This window comes from Jaculus jaculus, chromosome 2, assembly GCF_020740685.1.
Source record: "Jaculus jaculus isolate mJacJac1 chromosome 2, mJacJac1.mat.Y.cur, whole genome shotgun sequence".
Lineage (NCBI taxonomy): Eukaryota > Metazoa > Chordata > Mammalia > Rodentia > Dipodidae > Jaculus > Jaculus jaculus.
Genome location: NC_059103.1, coordinates 131,643,914 through 131,663,334, shown reverse-complemented (window position 1 = coordinate 131,663,334; position 19,421 = coordinate 131,643,914). Strand labels below are relative to the sequence as shown.

General features: G+C 42.7%; 1 protein-coding gene across 1 annotated transcript in view; it reads left to right on the top strand.

The window, feature by feature from the left end:
• The first annotated feature begins 1,623 nt into the window (after nucleotides 1-1,623).
• Nucleotides 1,624-19,421, top strand: part of Asph (aspartate beta-hydroxylase) — a 226,064-nt gene continuing 208,266 nt past the window's right edge. Inside the window, exon 1 of the mRNA XM_012947703.2 lies at nucleotides 1,624-1,935. Within this exon, the coding sequence (XP_012803157.1) occupies nucleotides 1,824-1,935 (112 nt within the window). The 5' untranslated portion in view covers nucleotides 1,624-1,823. The remainder of the gene's footprint in view (nucleotides 1,936-19,421) is intronic.

Below are 19,421 nucleotides of genomic sequence, written 5' to 3'. Positions count from 1 at the left end.
TTTAGTTTTCATTATTTTAAATTAAGTGAATTAAGTGACATTACTCAGATTTGTCTCTTAGTCCTCTTTCCATTTCCTAGTGTCTGGGCTGCAAGGAGACAGGAAGGTATATGGAGGCAGAAGGAGATGCCTTGAGATATAAGCTGAAAGAGGGGGCTGTAGAGCTAGCTCAGGGGTAATACCAGATGTGCAAGATGGCACACGCATCTGGAGTTCACTTGCAGTGGTTAGAAACCCTGGTATGCCCATTCCTTTACTCTCTCCCTCCTTCCCTCCCTTCCTTATCTCTCTCTCTTTCTTTCTATCTCTCTAATAAAAAAAAAAAAGCTGAAATAGTTACTTCAATGAAGTGACCTAGACCCACCTACCCACATCTTGATCATAGGAGGGAAAGGGTAGTCTTCTCAGTGTTCTGCAACACCACCCTTGGTGGATTTTAGGATCTCACTTGGCGAGGCCCATCACTCACCAACCATTCATGGAATAACAGGCTGAGGCAGGTAGCCCAGGCAACTGCAATGGTGGTGAGAAACTGCAGCTTGCATTAGACGAATATAGCCACATGCTCCACAGCAATGGTTCTCTCTGGCTCCCGAGGCTACTTGATTCTCTCTTAGGGACTGCTTCCAAACCTGACTCTGACAAAAATGTATTAAATCGCCAAATATTTCTTCGTTATTACATACTGGATAGAATGTGGACAATTGGTGACACAGATCTCAGGCATCAAGTCGTTGACTGGTTCATCCACTGGTGGCCATTTTTTAGTTTATTATTGTTATTTTTTCAAGTCAAGCAAGGTTTGTTTTAAGAAAAAAGTAAAGCAGAAAGCTCCCTACTTGGGAGGGAGTCCCCACCAGATATTCCCATCATCTTTATTTTCAATACCAGTTCCATGTCTGGGTCAGCACCGGCACCAGCACTCTGGGTGTACTCAGTAGGGTACCCATAGGACATCAAGGTTACTCTAAGTATTAGTCTGGCAGAGGGAGAATTCAGTTAGAGGGTGTCATCCGCAGCAAGAAAATGGTCTTTTGGTGGCACATTCACGTTTTTATGTCTCAACCCAAAATACTGATGGCACAAACGAACTAAATTTCTGCTTTGACACCTAAAGGATCAACGCATGCTGTAAGCACTGAGTTGGTCCTAGAGCACCATTCTGGCAAGATGAGAGTGAATCTCTTCCGCAGGAGGGTGTCTGTGTTTAGCAAGAGGGTCAGGAAGACAATCCCCACAGGGAAAGACCTCGCCAAGGCGCGCTCCCTCTGGGATCCGCCCACTCCTCCACAGGCTCCGCCCCATCGCCGCCCCATTTCTCCCCCATGGAGGTCGGCCGGCAACACTCGCGAGAACCCTGTCGGCATCCACGTTTGCCACGTTCCAAAGGACCAAAGACTCACTGGAAAGCCGAAAGCAGCCCGCCTCGCTCACCAGCCCCTGCGTCGATCCAAAACCAGCCGCAGCCCGCAGAGGGCGGAGAGCCCGGCTAGTTACCGCCCCTCTCACTGTGGCTCTTGCGATTGGCTGACTGTCCCCGTCACTCAGCCATCGTGGGCGTGGCGGGGCTTCTGGGGGCGGGGCCTGGGCCTGGGCCGGGGAGCAGCGCGCTGTCGCCGGCGGAGGGAGTCACAGGTTCGGTACGGCGAAGCGCAGCGCATCGCGGGCGAGGGCTGGTCACGCGAGGCAGGCACGCGGGTGGAAGTCCTCGCAAGCGCGGTCCAGGCTCCGTCTCCGCTCCAGCGCCCGCGGTCCGTGCGGGCCCCTGGGTGAGACGCGCTCGGAGGACGATCCCGGCCTCTCCAGCCCCCGCGCCGTGCGCCATGGCCCCGCGCAAGAACGCCAAGGGTGGCGGCGGCCACAGCAGCAGCAGCGGCGCCAGCACGAGCTCGGGCAGCAGCGGCGGCAGCAGCAGCAGCCCCGGGGCTCGCAGAGGTCAGAGTTCCCGCAGGCCCGGGCCGGCGGGTGGGAGCCGGGGTGCAGCAGGACCCTGTGGCCGAGTCTTCCCGCGTCTCCATCCTCCGCGTCGCTGGTCCTGGGGGCGCGCGGGGCGGAGGCCACCTCTCCAGGCGGGAGGCTCAGGCTGATCTTCTCCCGGACCCTCTGTCTGGCAGCCCCCTCCCCTCCCCTGGAGTGGAGGTTCCTGGTCGCCTGTCTCCTGTCTTTCTGTAGAGTCGGAGATGGGCATTCTGCCTTGTAGACGTCGGGGAGCTTGCAAATGAGCCCAAGTCTGGGAAAGTAAGTTCCGTCCGCCCGCAGCGTGAGGGGCAGCTCCGAAGAATACTCGGCCGGAGGGGAGAGGAGTTTGAACGCTCGTGGAAATTATTTTAAAGAGTTTTCTTAAAGTGCGTTGTGGTTGCCTTGTAAAATATTAAGGAATGCCATAAAATACTGTACGATCTTTTGTATACCTTACAGATTTTCTTAAAACGACGAGTGACTGACTAGTCACCTTTCTCCTTGTGCTAAGTCAACAGTGAGAGAGGCGAGCGAGAGAGGCGAGCGAGAGAGCGAGCAGATGTTTTAAATCTGCTTCGTGTCATATTTCATAGTTCTCGGTTTCTTTAATATTTCCTTTGACTCATATGTAAGATATTGAGTCTGGAATACACATGTGTATTGTATGTGAGCTGTAAACTTCACTTGAAATGATTTAGGTTCCGTGCAGGGAATCTACTTGCAGTCCATTCATACATGTCAAGAAAAGCCAGTTAACTGTATAGTTTGATTTATTTATTGGGGGCGGGGCAGATAGGGAGAATGGGCAAACCACAGCCTTCAGCCACTGCAAACGCACTCCAGACACATGCGCCACCTTGTGCATTTGGCTTAGGTGAGTCCTGGGGAATTGATCCTAGGTCCTTTGGCTTTGCAGGCAAGCACTTTAACTGTAGTTTTATTTCACAAAACTTTCTTCCATGGCGTTTACTGTCTCACGCCCTCGCTATGCTTGTTCCTTACCCTCACCTCCGATTATGTTAAGGGCTCAATAAATATTTGCTTAGGGAATGAAGGAATACATTTAAGTGGTGAAAGTAGTGCAGTTAAATCCATCGCACTCATTATGTTCTGTGATCAAATATTTGTATTCTAAATGGAAAGAGCATGCACACTGTTTGAAGTTCAAGGTCATTGTAGTTTTCATTCATTGATCTCAAATGAGTAAAAACGTGTGCTCTGGTTCACTTTCCTTAAAGTCAGCTAGACGTACAGAGGGGTGCATCTGGTAGCATGGTAGATTAGTGCCTCTGGTCACGTGCAGGTGATGGTTCAATCAGTTCTAAGTAAGTAGATCCTATTGTACTTTCAGGCACCAAAAAAGAAAAGCTGATGAAAAAGATCTTAATGTCGTTTTCTGTAGCTGTTCACTCGAAATATGTCTGTGTCCTTGCTGTTGTTCTGGGGGTAGACTTTGAAGCTTTGTGCCTGCTAGGAAAGTGCTTTCCCACTGAGCCCCTCTGCTCTTCACTCTTGAGTAGAGAGAGGTCTGATCACATCTTAGGAAGTCACTTGGTAAGGCTTGTTACTGGTAAGAATCAGTACTGGAAAATATGCCTAATTTTCCTACCCCTATCTAATCAATAAGCCATTCTAACAGTCGGTTGATATGCTGAGGAACTGTTAGAATCTTTATAGGGCTTTTGAGGGGAACCTTTGGTGATGTTACAGCCTTTTAGTCATTTATTCATTGATTCCCTAATTGTCATGAAGCATTGTATGTAAAAGAAAGAACTCCCTGTCCCCATTCGAGTTGGTGTTAAAGTTCCACCCATTGCATAATGTGTGTTCTTCTGCAGCCATGAGTCTAGGTAAATACTGAGTGCTGACTGTGAGGTGTAAGGCACCACAGGTGGCAACTAGAATCCCTTCCACACTGCAATGTCAGAGTGTAATTCCTTGCCCGTGTTATTTTCTCAGTGGAAAGAGGTTTCTCTTCCAAGGCTGTGTGGATCTGGTCACTTAGCTTCTGGGGACTCAGAAGCTGCAGAATTTTTTTTTGTTCTTTTTTTTTTTTTTTATTTGAGTGCGACAGACACAGAGAGAAAGACAGGTAGAGGGAGAGAGAGAGAATGGGCGCGCCAGGGCTTCCAGCCTCTGCAAACGAGCTCCAGACGTGCATCTGGCTAACGTGGGACCTGGGGAACCGAGCCTCGAACCGGGGTCCTTAGTCTTCACAGGCAAGCGCTTAACCGCTAAGCCATCTCACCAGCCCAGAAGCTGCATAATTTTTAGCAGCAACTTTACTATAAGACCCACTAGTTCTCTCTATAATCAGGTAGGTGAGAAAATCAGTTCCCAACAGGATCAATGAAAACTGGCCTTTGTATGGAAACCCAGCTAGTAGCTCTAAGAGCCAAGGCTACAAACCAGGTTTTTCATACTCTTTACACCATACTGCTTGAACTTTAGGTTCTCAAAAATGATCTGCAATATCTCATGGAAATTTGGGGTTGAGCTACTTCCTGTTGGTGCTTTCTTTGTCATAGTATACTTATTGCAGAATTTTTTTTTGCTTTTGTTATGCCATTAATTAAATGCCCTTTGATTGAAATTGTGTTTGAAAAGAGCACATGGGCACACATACTATAATTTTTGTTTTCTTGAGATTTTTGTTTCCTTTTTTGCATTGAGAGAAGTCTCTGGTGTTACTAGTCACACTACACATTATTCTTAGATTTTTATGTAAATGTATGGGGGAATATGCCAAGCCCTTTGATGTGTACAGTTTCCCTGTGTTTTTTGAAAGCAGCTACCAGCTTTCTACATTTTCTTTAACTTAGTTGAGAAATGCTAATGTAGAGCTCAATTTCATATTTTTTAGTTTTATACTCTTTTGTAATACAAAAGAAATAGGAGTAAATTGGACATTTTAACCTTTAGCTTGAATATAAAATGTAACTTGCATGGTCAGTTGGGGCCTGAGGCAGTCTCTTTGAGATTTATTGGTGAGAAAACTCTTTGATGAAGAAAGATGATGGTTATCCTTGGTTTAGATGTAGTTAGTATACAGGTGTTGATGCGAGCCATGTCTTTAGATACCTGTTAGGTGTCTTGCACCCCTCTGTGGCTTCTAATCTTACCAGCTGCCGCTTAATTTTGCATGTGGCCTGCTCCTACAATTCCCTTTACCAGTAGGTGTCTCTGTAGAACACTTTCCCAACCTTCCCAATTTCAGTTTCAGGTTACATAACAGCCACTGGGGTTTAAAAATTATTATTTAATCATTTTGTACCTACTCAGAACTCTTAATGACTAGTGCTTAATTTTCTGACCAATGTTTGCACTATACTGTCAAGTGCTTCCTGGCTCCTTTGAATGAGAAGGCCCTGGTGAAATTCTTTTTATTTAGCCACAGGCTATCAGTTTGGGCTACTTGGTTAATTCTCTCTGCTAGTCATTTGAAGATGAAAAGGTAGCAATCAATACTTTACCCACTACACGAATTTTACGCTTTTTTTTGTTGTTGTTGTTCAGTTAACAGCATTTGTCAAGCTTGATCAAATCATGTGAAACCAAGTACTGAAAAATGTTCCGAGGGAATGTTTAAGCAGTGTTTTTTTTTGTTGTTGTTTGTGTGTTTGTTTGTTTTTTGGTTTTTTGAGGTAGGGTTTCACTCAGGTTCAGGCAGACCTGGAATTAACTATGTAGTCTTAGGGTGGCCTCGAACTCCTACCTCTGCCACTCAAGTGTTGGGATTAAAGGCATGCGCCACCACACCCAGCTAGTTTTTTTTTTTTTTAAAGACCAATCATATTAGTCTGTCATCTGGGAAATAAAAGATCTGTATTTCAGTTTTGCATAATAGCTCTCTCATAGAGATTCTTAGAAAATAAATTTGAGTTTTGTATTTTCAGCTAATTATCAACAGAGTAATATGGATAAAAAGCTCATGTAATCTGGCTACATATTTTTAGTCAATGTTTGATATTTTACTGTTACATTGTCTGGTCCCAATAGAACATAAAACACAACCAAAACCACCTTTCCCCTGCAAGGCAGTGCAGTTTAGGAGAAAGAACCTGATGACCTGGATCTGTATTTAAGAACCATGTCACATGTAACTGAACACATCCAGCCTTTTCTTTACTGTGTACTAATGACATTTTGATCATAAACCCCTCCCATTATCATATTTTGTCTTTTCCTTATCCCCCTTCCATGGAAACCTTTCAAACTTCTTTCTTTGGTAGCTTTTTCTATTTTCCTCCATTATACATGACAATGTTGATAGTCCCAATATTGTGCACATCTTGTATAGGTAGTGACAATTGCTATGAGGTCATGAATACCAATGGCCACTTCATCCTGGATGACAGTATTTCATAGCACACTTCCCCATCCTCTGGCTCTTACGGCCTTTTTGCTTCTTCTCAAGGTACCCCCAGCCTCTGAAGGGCATGGTAGAGGTGTCTTGTTTAGCCCTCATCCCTTAATAGTCATTTAATCTCTGTACTTTGATGAGTTTTGAATCTCCTCAGTAGTCATTGTCAATCGCAAAAAATAAAAAAAAAAAAGTTTCTTTGACCAAAGGTGAGAACAGCACTAGTGTATAGGCATAATAAGCATACATATCTCGAGGACACTTTGATGGGTACAGCATATCCTTTTAGCTAAACAACAGTAGTAGCTTTCTGTCTAGGGCCTAGGACCTACCCAACTGTAGGCTTTTGACTAGGTTTTCAGTACCAGGTGTAAATTTCTTCCTGTGAAGTAAGGTTCAAATCCAATCAGAGAGTAGTTGGTTACCTCCCGCACCCCCATAACAGTCATGCTTGTATTGGATCTGTGGGCATACCTTGCCTGGCTGGTCGATTGTGTGTAGCTTGCAAGATCCCAAGATCCACTGCCAGTTAATGGTTGATGAATTTTCTCCCCCCAGGAGCTGTGTAGCACTTTCTAGAACAAAGACAGCTAGTCAGTAGGGAGGAGACTTCCAGCTCAGTTCCAGCTTGGTTACTCCTTGTCCTGTACCTGAAGCATAATACACTGAAGCTTCATGTTGCTAGGGTGAACATCCAACCCAGATAACAGTTTATTGGAGGAAAGGGTTTATTTCAAGCTTACAGATCCAAGGGAAAGACCCATCATGGTGGAAGAAGCTGCTTCCATATACCCAGGCAGAGAGAGACAACCAGACAGCCTATAAAAACCCAAAGCAGCAACACTAATGGGCAGCAAGCAGCAAGGACCCAGGCAGCTCAGACTGCTCTGCCTACCTTTGGGCTGGATGTCAGATTTGTCCCAAACACACCTTAGGGCTGCAGCCCACGATCAGACCCCAGTGTGACACCTCCTTTAACCAGGTGACTGGAGACCCAAATTACAAGCTTTAATAAAACTCCTGATTCTGTGGGAGACATAATATTCTACCACACACATAGAATTTTAATTGTCTCATTTGTGTTTTCCACCTGGGTTGTAACCTGCATCCAGTTTTATATGCCTGTGTACATTTCAGCTATGTTTCCATTTTGATGGTTGGACAGGAGGTACAATTTTAGAAAATACAAAATGTAGCTCATTCTTGAAAGTCTGTAAGTTATATATTCTGTTATAGGCTTGTTTCATATCCTGGGGCTGATTCAGAGGAATGTTTATACTGTGGCTTTCAGAAACACTTGCTACTTCCCTGTCAAGTATCCCATTTGGCATTAGCCTGCACATTGCTGATTTCCTGGCTACTCTTGGAGCTTGTAACTAATCGTATCTTATTAGAGCTTAGATACAGTTTAGTCTTTTGATGCTGTTGCAGCTACTGTTTTTATAGGATGCAAATATGCAACTTGGTTTCTATCTTGGATATACTGCATGTGTTTCTCAGTATGGGCAAAGTGCACTGTGCTTTTAACTTAACCCCCTTTAATAAGGCCTGTCTGGGTAGTTTGAAGTGATAGGTTTTGATGCGGCGTTACATAGCTGGGTGACTAGAGATGACAGTAAATAAAGAAGTACACTGCAAAATAAGAAAGGGTTTTGAAAGTTTTCACCAAGAAGAGAGAATAAATATTTGAAGAGATGAATGTGTTTTACTTGATTTAAATATTACACATTGCATATATGAAATGAAACATTGCAAGATACTCTATTCATATGTATGGCTTATGTTTACTTATTTATTTGAAAGAAAGGAAAAGAGACAGAGCTAGAGAGAAAATGGGCATACCAGGACCTCTAGCCACTGTAAATGAATTCCAGATGCTTGTACCTTGTTCATCTGGCTGTATGTGGGTCCTGAGGAATCGAACCTAGGTTCTTTGGCTTTGCTGGTAAGTGCCTTAACTACTAAGCTATCTCTCTAGGATTGTTTTAAGTTTCTTATGTGCCATTTAGAAGATAAACTTAATTTTTTTTTAATTTATTTATTTGAGAGCGACAGACACAGAGAGAAAGACAGATAGAGGGAGAGAGAGGGAATGGGCGCACCAGGGCTTCCAGCCTCTGCAAACGAACTCCAGATGCGTGCGCCCCCTTGTGCATCTGGCTAACGTGGGACCTGGGGAACCGAGCCTCGAACCAGGGTCCTTAGGCTTCATAGGCAAGCGCTTAACGCTAAGCCATCTCTCCAGCCCAAACTTAATTTAAATCAAAATTTATATGTTAATAGGATCCATTTACACCTTATCCAGATCACTTCAGGAAAACCCCAGCTGTCTGTTAGAGACCTGGGCACGTCTGGTTTCTCCCCTGGCTCCCAGCCCAAACACTGTATAGGAATGTACTTAAGGGAGGGTCACATTACTCGGGGGAACACTGGGTCCTGAAAGCTCTGGTCATTTTGATTAGACTAGAGACTCCAGATATTTGCTTTTTCTCAATTTTCTTCCCTGTGTCCCACTGCAGTGTGTATTTTGGAACTCAATGTGTTGTAACCCTGGGGCCCAGGATAACAGTTTTGTGTCAGGCATTATACATGTTTTATTATTTATTAATACTATATTAATATTAATAATTATTAATAATTATGTGACAGAGAATGGACATGTCAGGGCCTTTAGCCACTGCAAATGAACTCCATACCCATGTACTACCATGTGCATCTGGCTTATGTGGGTTCTGGAAAATCAGACCTGGGTCCTTAGGCATTGCAGGCAAATATCTTCACTCTTATGCCATCTCTCCAGCTCCATATAATTGTTTTTAATTTTAACTTTTATTCCTCTGATATGAGAGTATGGCAGGCATTTGAATTTTTGGTATTTGCTTTTCTAAATATGCTTGTACCTGTCTGCCCCATTGTGTGTCTGAATGTTTTTTTAAAATTTTTTTCTGGTGTATGAAATTGGATAGCGTTGACAAATCTTTACTTTGAGCAAGTAGGAAAGAAAGGAAACCATAGGTTGGAACTGCTGGGTCATAGCAAATAACTACATGTGGTAACTCTACTAGAATTACCCCTCGGCCCAAGCCCCAGAGAGGTCCTTTCAGTTTACACTCCTTTAGTGTGCGTGCAGTCCTTTTGTGTGTGCACCAGCCCTGGGGAAGCTTTCATGTGTACTGGCGTTCTCGGTTCTAAGTGCTTTTGGTACTTAAAATTTGCATTTTCTCCATAGACTTTTGAGGAAGACTTGCCATTTATCTTTTTTCTTTGAATTTCCTTTTCATCTATATTGACTCATTTTCTGTTTTTTGTTTTTTTTTTTTTTTTTTGGTTGCTTTGCTTTGTTGTTGATTTTTGGTTGATATGTAGAATTTCTTTCACAATCCTGAGTCTTTTGTTTGTTATTCACAGATTATTTCCTGTGGCATATTTTGATGAATAGAATTTTATGATTTTAATAATGGATTTTTCTACTTTCTACTTTATGGTAGAAAATACGGAGTTTTCTGTTTTATGTTTTCCTTTGTAAAACAGATGGTGCCATTATTTTAAATAAAATTGAAAAATATATTCTTATTTTCTCCCAATAGATCTGCAACTTTTTAGTCTTTTACATTTAAATATCAATATTATAAGGTATCATTTAAATTGTATACTTGGTGAAGTATAGTTCTAATTGAAACACTTTCTACAAAATATAAGTGGATGTTTCTGTAGTTGGCATTCTTCTCTTCAGAGTCAGTGCTGTGTATAGGAAAGCACACTGATGTCTGTTCCACAGTGCATGACGGATGGAGGGGCAACTGTGCCACTGACCTGCTCTCTGTAGCTTTGGGGTAGGATCTCATATCTGGTGGGGTGTGTACTTCTGTACAGACTCTGTGGTAGGATCCCATATCTGGAGGAGTGTGTCCTTCTGCACAGTCTCTGTGGTAGATTCCCATATCTGGTGGAGTATGTCTGTCTGTGCAATCTCTGTGGTAGGATCCCATATCTGGTGGAGTGTGTCCTTTTGCACAGTGTCTGTGCTAGGATCCCATATCTGGAGGAGTGTATCCTTCTGCATAGATACTGTGGTAGGTGCCCATATCTGGTGGAGTGTGTTCTTCTGCAGTCTCTGTGGTAGGTTCCCATATCTTGTGGAGTGTGTCCTTCTGCAATCTTTGTGGTAGGTTCCCATATCCGGTGGAGTGTGTCATTCTGCACAAACTCTGTGGTAGGTTCCCATATCTGGGGTAGTGTGTCCTTCTGCACAGTCTCTGTGGTGGGTTCCCATATCTGGTGAAGTGTGTCCTTCTGCACAGTCTCTGTGGTAGATTTCCATATCTGGTGGGGTGTGCCCTTCTGCACAGTCTCTGTGGTAGGTTCCCATATCTGGTGGAGTGTGTCCTGTGCAGTCTCTGTGGTAGGATCCCATATCTGATGGAGTGTATCCTTTTGCACAGTGTCTGTGGTAGGATCCCATATCTGGTGGAGTGTGTCTTTGTGCAGTCTATGTGGTTCGATCCCATATCTGGTGGAGTGTGTTCTTCTGCAGTCTCTGTGGTAGGTTCCCATATCTGGTGGAGTGTGTCCTTCTGCTCAGACACTGTGGTAGGTTCCCATATCTGGTGGAGTGTGTGCTTCTGCACAGACTCTGTGGTAGGTGCCCATATCTGGTGGGGTGTGTCCTTCTGCACAGTCTCTGTGGTAGGATCCCATATCTGGTGGTGTGTGTGCTTCTGCACAGTCTCTGTGGTAGGATCCCATATCTGGTGGTGTGTGTGCTTCTGCACAGACTCTGTGGTAGGTTCCCATATCTGGTGGGGCGTGTCCTTCTGCACAGTGTCTGTGGTAGGATCCCCTATGTGGTGGAGTGTGTCCTTCTGCACAGTTTCTGGTAGGATCCCATATTTGGTGGAGTGTGTCCTTCTCCACAGACTCTGTGGTAGGTTCCCATATCTGGTAGAGTGTCCTTCTGCACAGTTTCTGTGGTAGTGATGTAGGATTTTGATTATGCAGGTGATTTGTGGCCTGGGAACTCCAACATTTAAGTCCTTAATCTATTTAGCAAATAATTGAAAAAAGTGGACACCGAAAGGGTAAATTATTAATTAACATGTTTTTTTTTTTAGGGAGAATTAAGATCCAAAGGAAGGCGAGCTGAAAGTTGTCAGAAGGTATTTATCCTGTTTGCCTAGGTAGAAAAAGAAAGGTTAGATGGAGATCTTTTCCTTCTCAGAAAAATCTCCTGGAATAAAGCCTGCATGCACTTGTGCATATGCGCGCACACACACACACACACACACACACACAGAGAGAGAGAGAGAGAGAGAGAGAGAGAGAGAGAGAGAGAGAGAGAGAGAGAGAGAGAGAAGTGTCAAATATGAAAGGACAAGCCCTTCCCCTTTACACCCACATAGGATGCAGAAAAGACTAAGAAATAGAATAGTGAAGTAATCAAGGCTTAAAGAAAGATCACACATGTAGCAAAGTGAGAAAGCACTGAACATTATTTTGGGAACAGGCTCTCTCACTGAATCCAGAGCTAGATTCTGCTAGATGAATTAGCCAGCAGCCCCCAGGCTTCTCTGGTCTCTGCCTGCACAGTGCTGTAATTTTACGTGAATTCTGGGAATGTGAAAACAGCTCCTCATGCTTGTGTGGCAAGTACTTTACTGACTAAGCCCTCTCCCCAGCAGCTATAGTTGGTTTTATGTTTAGGTTCATAATGTTTCTCAAATTAGTTTGAGTAGGTTAGTATTTTTTGTTAGGGTTATCTAATTCTGTGTCAGCTTATTGAAAGAAAAACTTTGCTTTTATCATTAGCTTTTGGTGCATTTGTCAAAAAGCAAATGATAGGGTATCAGTATCAGTAAGTATTAGTATATTTCTGTATTTTCTGTTAGCTACTTAAAAAAAATTATCTATTTGTACTTAAGCTAGTACCGCAGTCTTGAAGACTGTAGATACATAGTAGCTGCTAATAGTAGGTAGTAGATGTCCAAATGTGTTCTTTTTAGGATGGTTTTGAATAGTTTCTTTCTTTGTCCCAGTGAACTTGAGAATTGGTTTCTCAGTTTCTGGAGAGTAAGGTGTGTTTAGTTATGAAAATTGCCTGAATCTGTAGAATAGGTCCAGAGAATTAACATTGTTACAGTACTGTCTTCTATTACATGTTATTAAGGACTTCATTTCCACCCCGCTGCCATCTTCTGTATATTTTGGTTTGGAGACTTTACATATTTTTTAAGTACTTTCCTAAGAACTTTTATGTTTTTTAAAGCTTTCATCAATGGTATTTTTAAATATTTTATTTTTTTATTTGAGAGAGAGAGTTGGTAGGGGGGAGAGAGGGAGAGAGAGAGGGAGGAAATGAGAATGGGTATACCAGGGCCTTTAACTACTGCAGACACATTCCGGATACAGATACATGTGCCACTTTGTGTATCCAGGTTTTTGTGGGTCCTAGGGAATTGAATCTGGGTCCTTTGGCTTTCCATGCAATTACCTAGACGGCTAAGCCATCTCTCCAGCCCACATCAATGATGTTTTTAAAAATCTCATTTTGCTGGTGTCTGACACTATGGTCACTCAAACCTCATAAAATCCATAATTTCCGGAGAAAACAGCACTAAATCAGATCTTTGTCTTGCTTGCCAAGGCTCAGGGACCATCACTGAAGAGGGGTTGCAAAGATTAGAAGAACCTCAGATCCGGTGAGAACAGCCTGAGACACCATGTTTCCCTCATCCCTGTAGACACTGAGGCCTCTTGTTCCCCCAAATTAATACCAGTAACCCCACTGAAGACCCTCAACAGAATTGGGGTGGGGGAAAGGGGTCTATATGTGCAACCAGTTTAATAAGAAATCAATAAATTAAAAAAGCAATTTTGTGTCTGTCCATGGCGGTACACACCTATAACTCTAGCACTCAGGAGGTAGAGGCAGGGAGATAGTGAGTTTTTAGGTTACTCTTCCTCAGTGAAACAAGGGCTGAGGATGTGTCTTGCTGGTAGAGGGCTTTCCCATACTATATAGGCAAAATTGGTCCCTAGCATTTTAGGAAAAGTTAAAAAAAATCCCCATTGTATGCCTCTAGCATGTAGACATGGGATTGCTTCTTGTGTCTTAGATCATGTGGCTTTGTAAATGCATTTTTAAAATTTTAATTGTTATAGCAGTAGATTTCTTAGAATTTTCCTGTGTAAATATCTCAACAATAGACACATTCTTATCTGTTTTCAGGCTTAGATGAGCCCTTCTAATACAGTGTTGACCGAAATAGTGAGAGTATACATTCTCACTTTGTTGTAGCAGGTCAAATATTAACTGCAAATGTTGCATAGGGTGTATCAGATTGTGGGAACTTAATTTGTATTTCCAATTAAAGAAAATTGTCAGATACCTTTTCTTTATTGATGCCTCATTTGATTAGGGTGGATTATTCCTTCTGCACATGGCTTTATTTGCTAATGTTTTATTGACACTTTGCATGGCTCATACTGGAAGTAGGCCTGAAATTTTCTTTCTTTGTTCATTCCTTTGACTCCCGCACCCCTGTTTTTCCTCTTCCTCTCTCATCATATTAGTGATTATGATTAGCACTTAGTATTTTCTCTACATTTTGAGATTATTATATTTGTTTTTTCTTAGTCTTTGTTTTAACAACAATCTGTTCTAATTTAAATCTACTTTTAGACTTCTGAGGAAAATACAGCTTGGTAAATTGTTATATTTTCTTAATTTTTTTTTCTGATAACTTCCATAATTATAGACAATAAACCATGATAATTCCCTCTCCTTCCCACTTTCCCCATCACAAATCCACACTCCATCCATTTTCACCCTCTCTCAATTAGTCTTTCTTTGATTTTAATGTCATTATCTTTTCCTCCTGTTATGAGTGTCTTGTATACTTAGTACCAGGCACTGTGAAGTCATGGATATCCAGGCCATTTTGTGTATGGAAGGTTGCATTGTAAGCAGTCTTACATTTTCTTGGGCTCTTAGATTCTTTCCACCACTTTTGCAATGGACTGTGAGCCTTGGAAGGTATAATAGAGATGTCTCATTGCTGAAAACTTCACTGTCACTTCTCATCACTATGGTGTCTTTTAAGTCATCCCAGAGGTCACCAACATCTGGAAAGAGAAGCTTCTCTAACCAAGAGTATGTGTGGTTATAGGGCAGCTTGGTGAACATAATATATGTATTTAGTCAGAAAACAGCCGGTGTTACTCCCCTAGGGCTCATGTCCTCCCCACTGTAGGCCTTTGACTAGGTTTTCAGTACCAGGCATATATCCCTTCCCATGGAGCAGGCCTCTAACCCAGTTAGAGAATGATTGGTTTCCCCTATAACAGACATGCCACTATTTCACCCTTTGACTCATTTGGTCTGGCTGGCCCAACTTAAGACTTGCAGTGTCCACTGTTGTTTATCTCCACTGATGACTTCTCTCTCCCATAGGGCTTCATGCAGCATAGCTTTTTCCACCTGTCTGTCAGCTGGTCCATAGGGAGGAGGTTTTCAGCTCATCTCCAGCTTGATTATCCTCAGTGACCTTGCAGCCCAAGCATCTTTCATTGGGTCTTACCATCTATTTCTGATGGGAAACCAAGAGCTTTGGCAATGGGCTGTAATGTTGGGCATCAAGGACATCCCTGGCCAACAACTGACTGGAAGGTAACCCATTACTGGCACTGAAAGTTATTATTCTAATAACAATTTATGGCTTCTGGGTGTGCCATTATCAAAAATAGTTTTCCATATGTCTTATTCATAATAACATCTTAGATTTTGATTAACCTTCCTTCCACTCTTCTTTCACTCAATCCCTTCCCTTGACCTCACTCAGTTAGTTAGTTGGTATAACTCTTTTGGACTTTCTCATATTTTCAGCCTGTACAGAGCTCTGTGGGTAGGCACAAGGGGGGAGGCCTTTGCTTCTTACATGCTTGTATCACTGTTTACATTTTTTATTTTTCTGGATTCAGGTTGGCTGTGTTATGCTTTCTCTTTATTTTTAGGCATCTTTGATTGAAATTATTCTCTAAAATGTTCTGTTTACTTATAAACAAAATATAGCTATTCTATACCTAGTACTTTGAATTAAAATTATTATTTTTTAATTTTTTTAAATTAATTAATTAATTTATTTATTTGAGAGCGACAGACACAGGAGAAAGACAGATAGAGGGAGAGAGAGGGAATGGGCGCACCAGGGCTTCCAGCCTCTGCAAATGAACTCCAGATGCGTGCGCCCCTTGTGCATCTGGCTAACATGGGACCTGGGGAACCGAGCCTCGAACCGGGGTCCTTAGGCTTCACAGGCAAGCGCTTAACCGCTAAGCCATCTCTCCAGCCCTAAAATTATTTTTATATTTATTTGTTTTCATTTATTTATTTGAGAGGAAAGGAGAGAGGGAAGGAGAGAGGGAAGGAGAGAGAGACAGAGAGAAAGGAAGGTTATACCAGGGCCTCTAGCCACTGCAAATGAATTCCAGATGCACGTGCCACCTTATGCATCTGGCTTACATGGATCGGAGGGAATCAAACCAAAGTCCTTTGGCTTTGCAGGCAAGCACCTTAATCATTAAGTCATCTCTCCAGGCCCAAAATCATTTTTTAAATCATTACATGTTACTATTCTTTAAAATATAGCTGTTTTAGATCCTAGGGGATGTCTTAATGAGTTTATCAGGTTAAAAGTTTTTTGTTGTTACTTATTAATTTGTAAAATAAGATCTAGAAAAATTTGTGAGAAGTGAAGATGCTAATACTGATCATTTTGTTGAATTGACTTGTGGTGGTCTGTGTGTTCTTTCCTTTGTATGGAAATGATCTGCGCTAGATATATCGCTTTGTTCAAAATTGAACTAACTTCTTCTTGAGCCAAACATAGCATTTAATTTCTTGAACTTGAAGACTTGTTTATTTTGTGTGTTTTGGTTTGTCATTTTGTTTGTAATAAGTCAAGGGTGACTGGCAGAGCTCCATGACACATCTATCCCCAGTCCCCATGGAGGTATTGATAAAGTCAGGTGTCAGTGACTCCTAGCTTATGTGGAGGTATTGATAGTTTCAAGTATCCCAGGTAGCAAGTATCCCTCTAGCCACTGCAAATGAACTCCAGACACATGCACTACCTTGTACATCTGGCTTACATGGGTCCTGCAGAATTGAACCTAGGCCTTTGGCTTTGCAGGCAAGCGCCTTAACCACTAAGCCATCTCTCCAGTCCAAATTTCTGGTTTTTTTTTTTTTTTTTTTTTTTTTGAGACTGTCTCACTCTGAAGTGCAGGCTGTCTTGAATTCGCTATGTAGACCAGGCTGTCCTTAAATGCATGGTGATCTACCTGTCTCAGCCTCCCAAGTGCTGAGATTATAGGTATGAACTACCTGCCTGGCAAGTTCAAACATTTTAAAAATGAAATTATTGTATGTAAAAGTCTGAGTTACTCTTCAGAAGATTGTATTTATTTTATTCCCATCCAGAACTAGTGTATCATTTGTGATAAATCCGCAAGCATAATTTTAGCTTTCTTTTGTGATCAGTTGTTTGGTTCTCACCCACCTAAGAGCAAGCACCGGCTGGGGTATGAGTCCTGGGCTTCTCTCTACTGCTACACTTGTGGACTGTTGCAGTCAGGTTCGCATTGCTGGCAGAAATCACCCAACCAAGAGCAGCTTGTGGGAAAAAAAAAAGGTTTATTTTAGCTTATGGACTCAAGAAAGAAACTCCATAATGGCAGGGGATGGCCAACATAAGGTGGACAATAGTAACAGGAGAGTGTGCCATACACTGGCAAGGGGGCACTGGCTATAACACCCATAAGCATGCCCCCAACAATACACTGCCTGCAGGAGGTGTTAAACCCAAATCTCCAGCAGCTGGGAACCTAGCATTCAGAACATGTAAGTTTATGAGGGACACCTGAATCAAGCAACCACGTTCCACCCCTGGTCCCCCATAAGCTGATAACCATACATGATATAAAATACAATGCATTGAGTCCAACTTTAAAAGTCCCCATAATATTTATCAATCTTAATAATGTTCAAAATTCTCCATAATCCAAGGTCTTTAAACTGAGCCATAGTACAAAAAATACACCAAAAAGAGAAATATCATAATGGCACAGAATAAACATTCACACTGCAGAAGATGGCATTGGGCAGAGCAAAGACATATTCAACCAATACAAGATTTAAAACAACCAGGGCAAACATCAAACTCTGTAGCTCCAAATCCAACAACCCTACACAGTAACAAATCTCCAAGTCCAACAATTCTAACCAGCAACAAATCTCTGGAGTTCCAGTTCCACCCCTCCAGCTAGGCTACTCACAGTCCTGGAAAACTTCATTGGGCCAGCATCTCTTCTTTGCAGCTGTCTTGTGGTCCCAGCATCTCCACCGGGTCTCCACTGCAGCACATGGCCTGGTCCATCCTCACGGCTCCATGGGGTCTCTATGTAGGCATCCAGCAAACCTGCTTTACACTGCCCATGGTCATTTCCAAAACCCAAGACCGTGTTGCAAATTCAGTGACCCTTTCTTTCCTGCATTTCTTAAAATACCAGGTAGGGTGCTGTTGCATTCAGGTTTGCATTGCTGGTAGAAATCACCCAAATCAGAGCAGCTTGTGGGAAAAAGAGATTTATTTTGGTTTACAGGCTTGAGGGGAAGCTCCACGTGGCAGGGGAGAACGATGGCTTGAGCAGAGGGTGGACATCACCCCCTCGCCAACATAAGGTGGAAAATAGCAACAGGAGAGTGTGCCACATACTGGCATAGGGAAACTGGCTATAACATCCATAAAGCCGCCCCAATAATACACTGCCTCCAGCAGGCTTTAATTGCTAAATCTCCTTCAGCTGGAAACCTAGCATTCATAACACTTAAGTTTATGGGGGACACCTCAATCAAGCCACCAGGTGCCAATTTGTTAATCCAGGAGGGAATAAAGCAGACTTTGAAGAACAGAACACTCCTTTAGCACTCAGGCCCCTTCAAAAGAGTTTATATTCTTCCTGTTGCCCCAGTGCAGATCAGCTGGCCCAATCTCAAAGGTTGTAAGGTCTCAATTTTAGTTGGCCCAAAGATTTCCCTTGTTCACACCAGACTGTTTCTACACAAAGCAACCCCATACAAGTTCTCAGGACATAGGCATAACAGCAAGCGTCTCACATAAACTGATTCTTGCCCAGTCCAGACAATCCTCTTTTTCACCCTCATAAGCCAAACCTCATAGTCCATAGTTCTCACTGCATTCAGGTCTTGCAACTCTGACCCGAATAGTCCATCAAGATGTACTTATAGCACTACAAGGCTTCTCTTAGGCTGAAGTTTCAAATCCTTCTACATTCTTGAAAATCATTACAAATGGCCAAAGCCACACAGTCAGGTGGCTAGCAGCAAATGATCCCACTCTAGGCACCACCTTTACTGTTGCAGTCAGGTTTGCATTGCTGGCAGAAGTCTCCCAACCAAGAGTAGCTTCTGGAAAAAATGGTTTATTTAGGGTTACAGACTTGTGGGGAAGCTCCATAATGGCAGGGGAAAATGATGGCATAAGCAGAGGGTAGACATCACCCCCTGACCAACATAAGGTGGACTATAGCAACAGGAGAGTATGCCAAGCCCTAGCGTGGAGAAACTGGCTATAACACCCATAAGCCCACCCCCAACAGTACGCTGCCTCCAGGAGGCATTAATTCCCAAATCTCCATCAGCTGGGGACCTAGAATTCAGAACACCTAAGTTTATGAGGGACACCTGAATCAAACTACCACATGGACTGTGGCACCATTTTTTCATGGACCTGTAGCCATTACTTGCCTTTCTCCCTGACACTCTACTCTGTCTGTTCCTACAGCTTATATTGTTTGTTTAATCTTGCTGTTTTAGCAAAACAGAAAATGAAACACACTGGAAACGCCTTTTTCTCTGCCTACTCAACCATTTAAAATATTACAAATGAAGGCTGTAGTTCCTTTTAGTCTCTTCAGGTCTTTCTGCCAAAGTTAGAAGACTACCTATGTCCTATATCTTGAAGCTCATTTTGTTCTTCAGTCCTTAAAGGACAGTCTTGTCAGGATTCTTTACTTGAATACC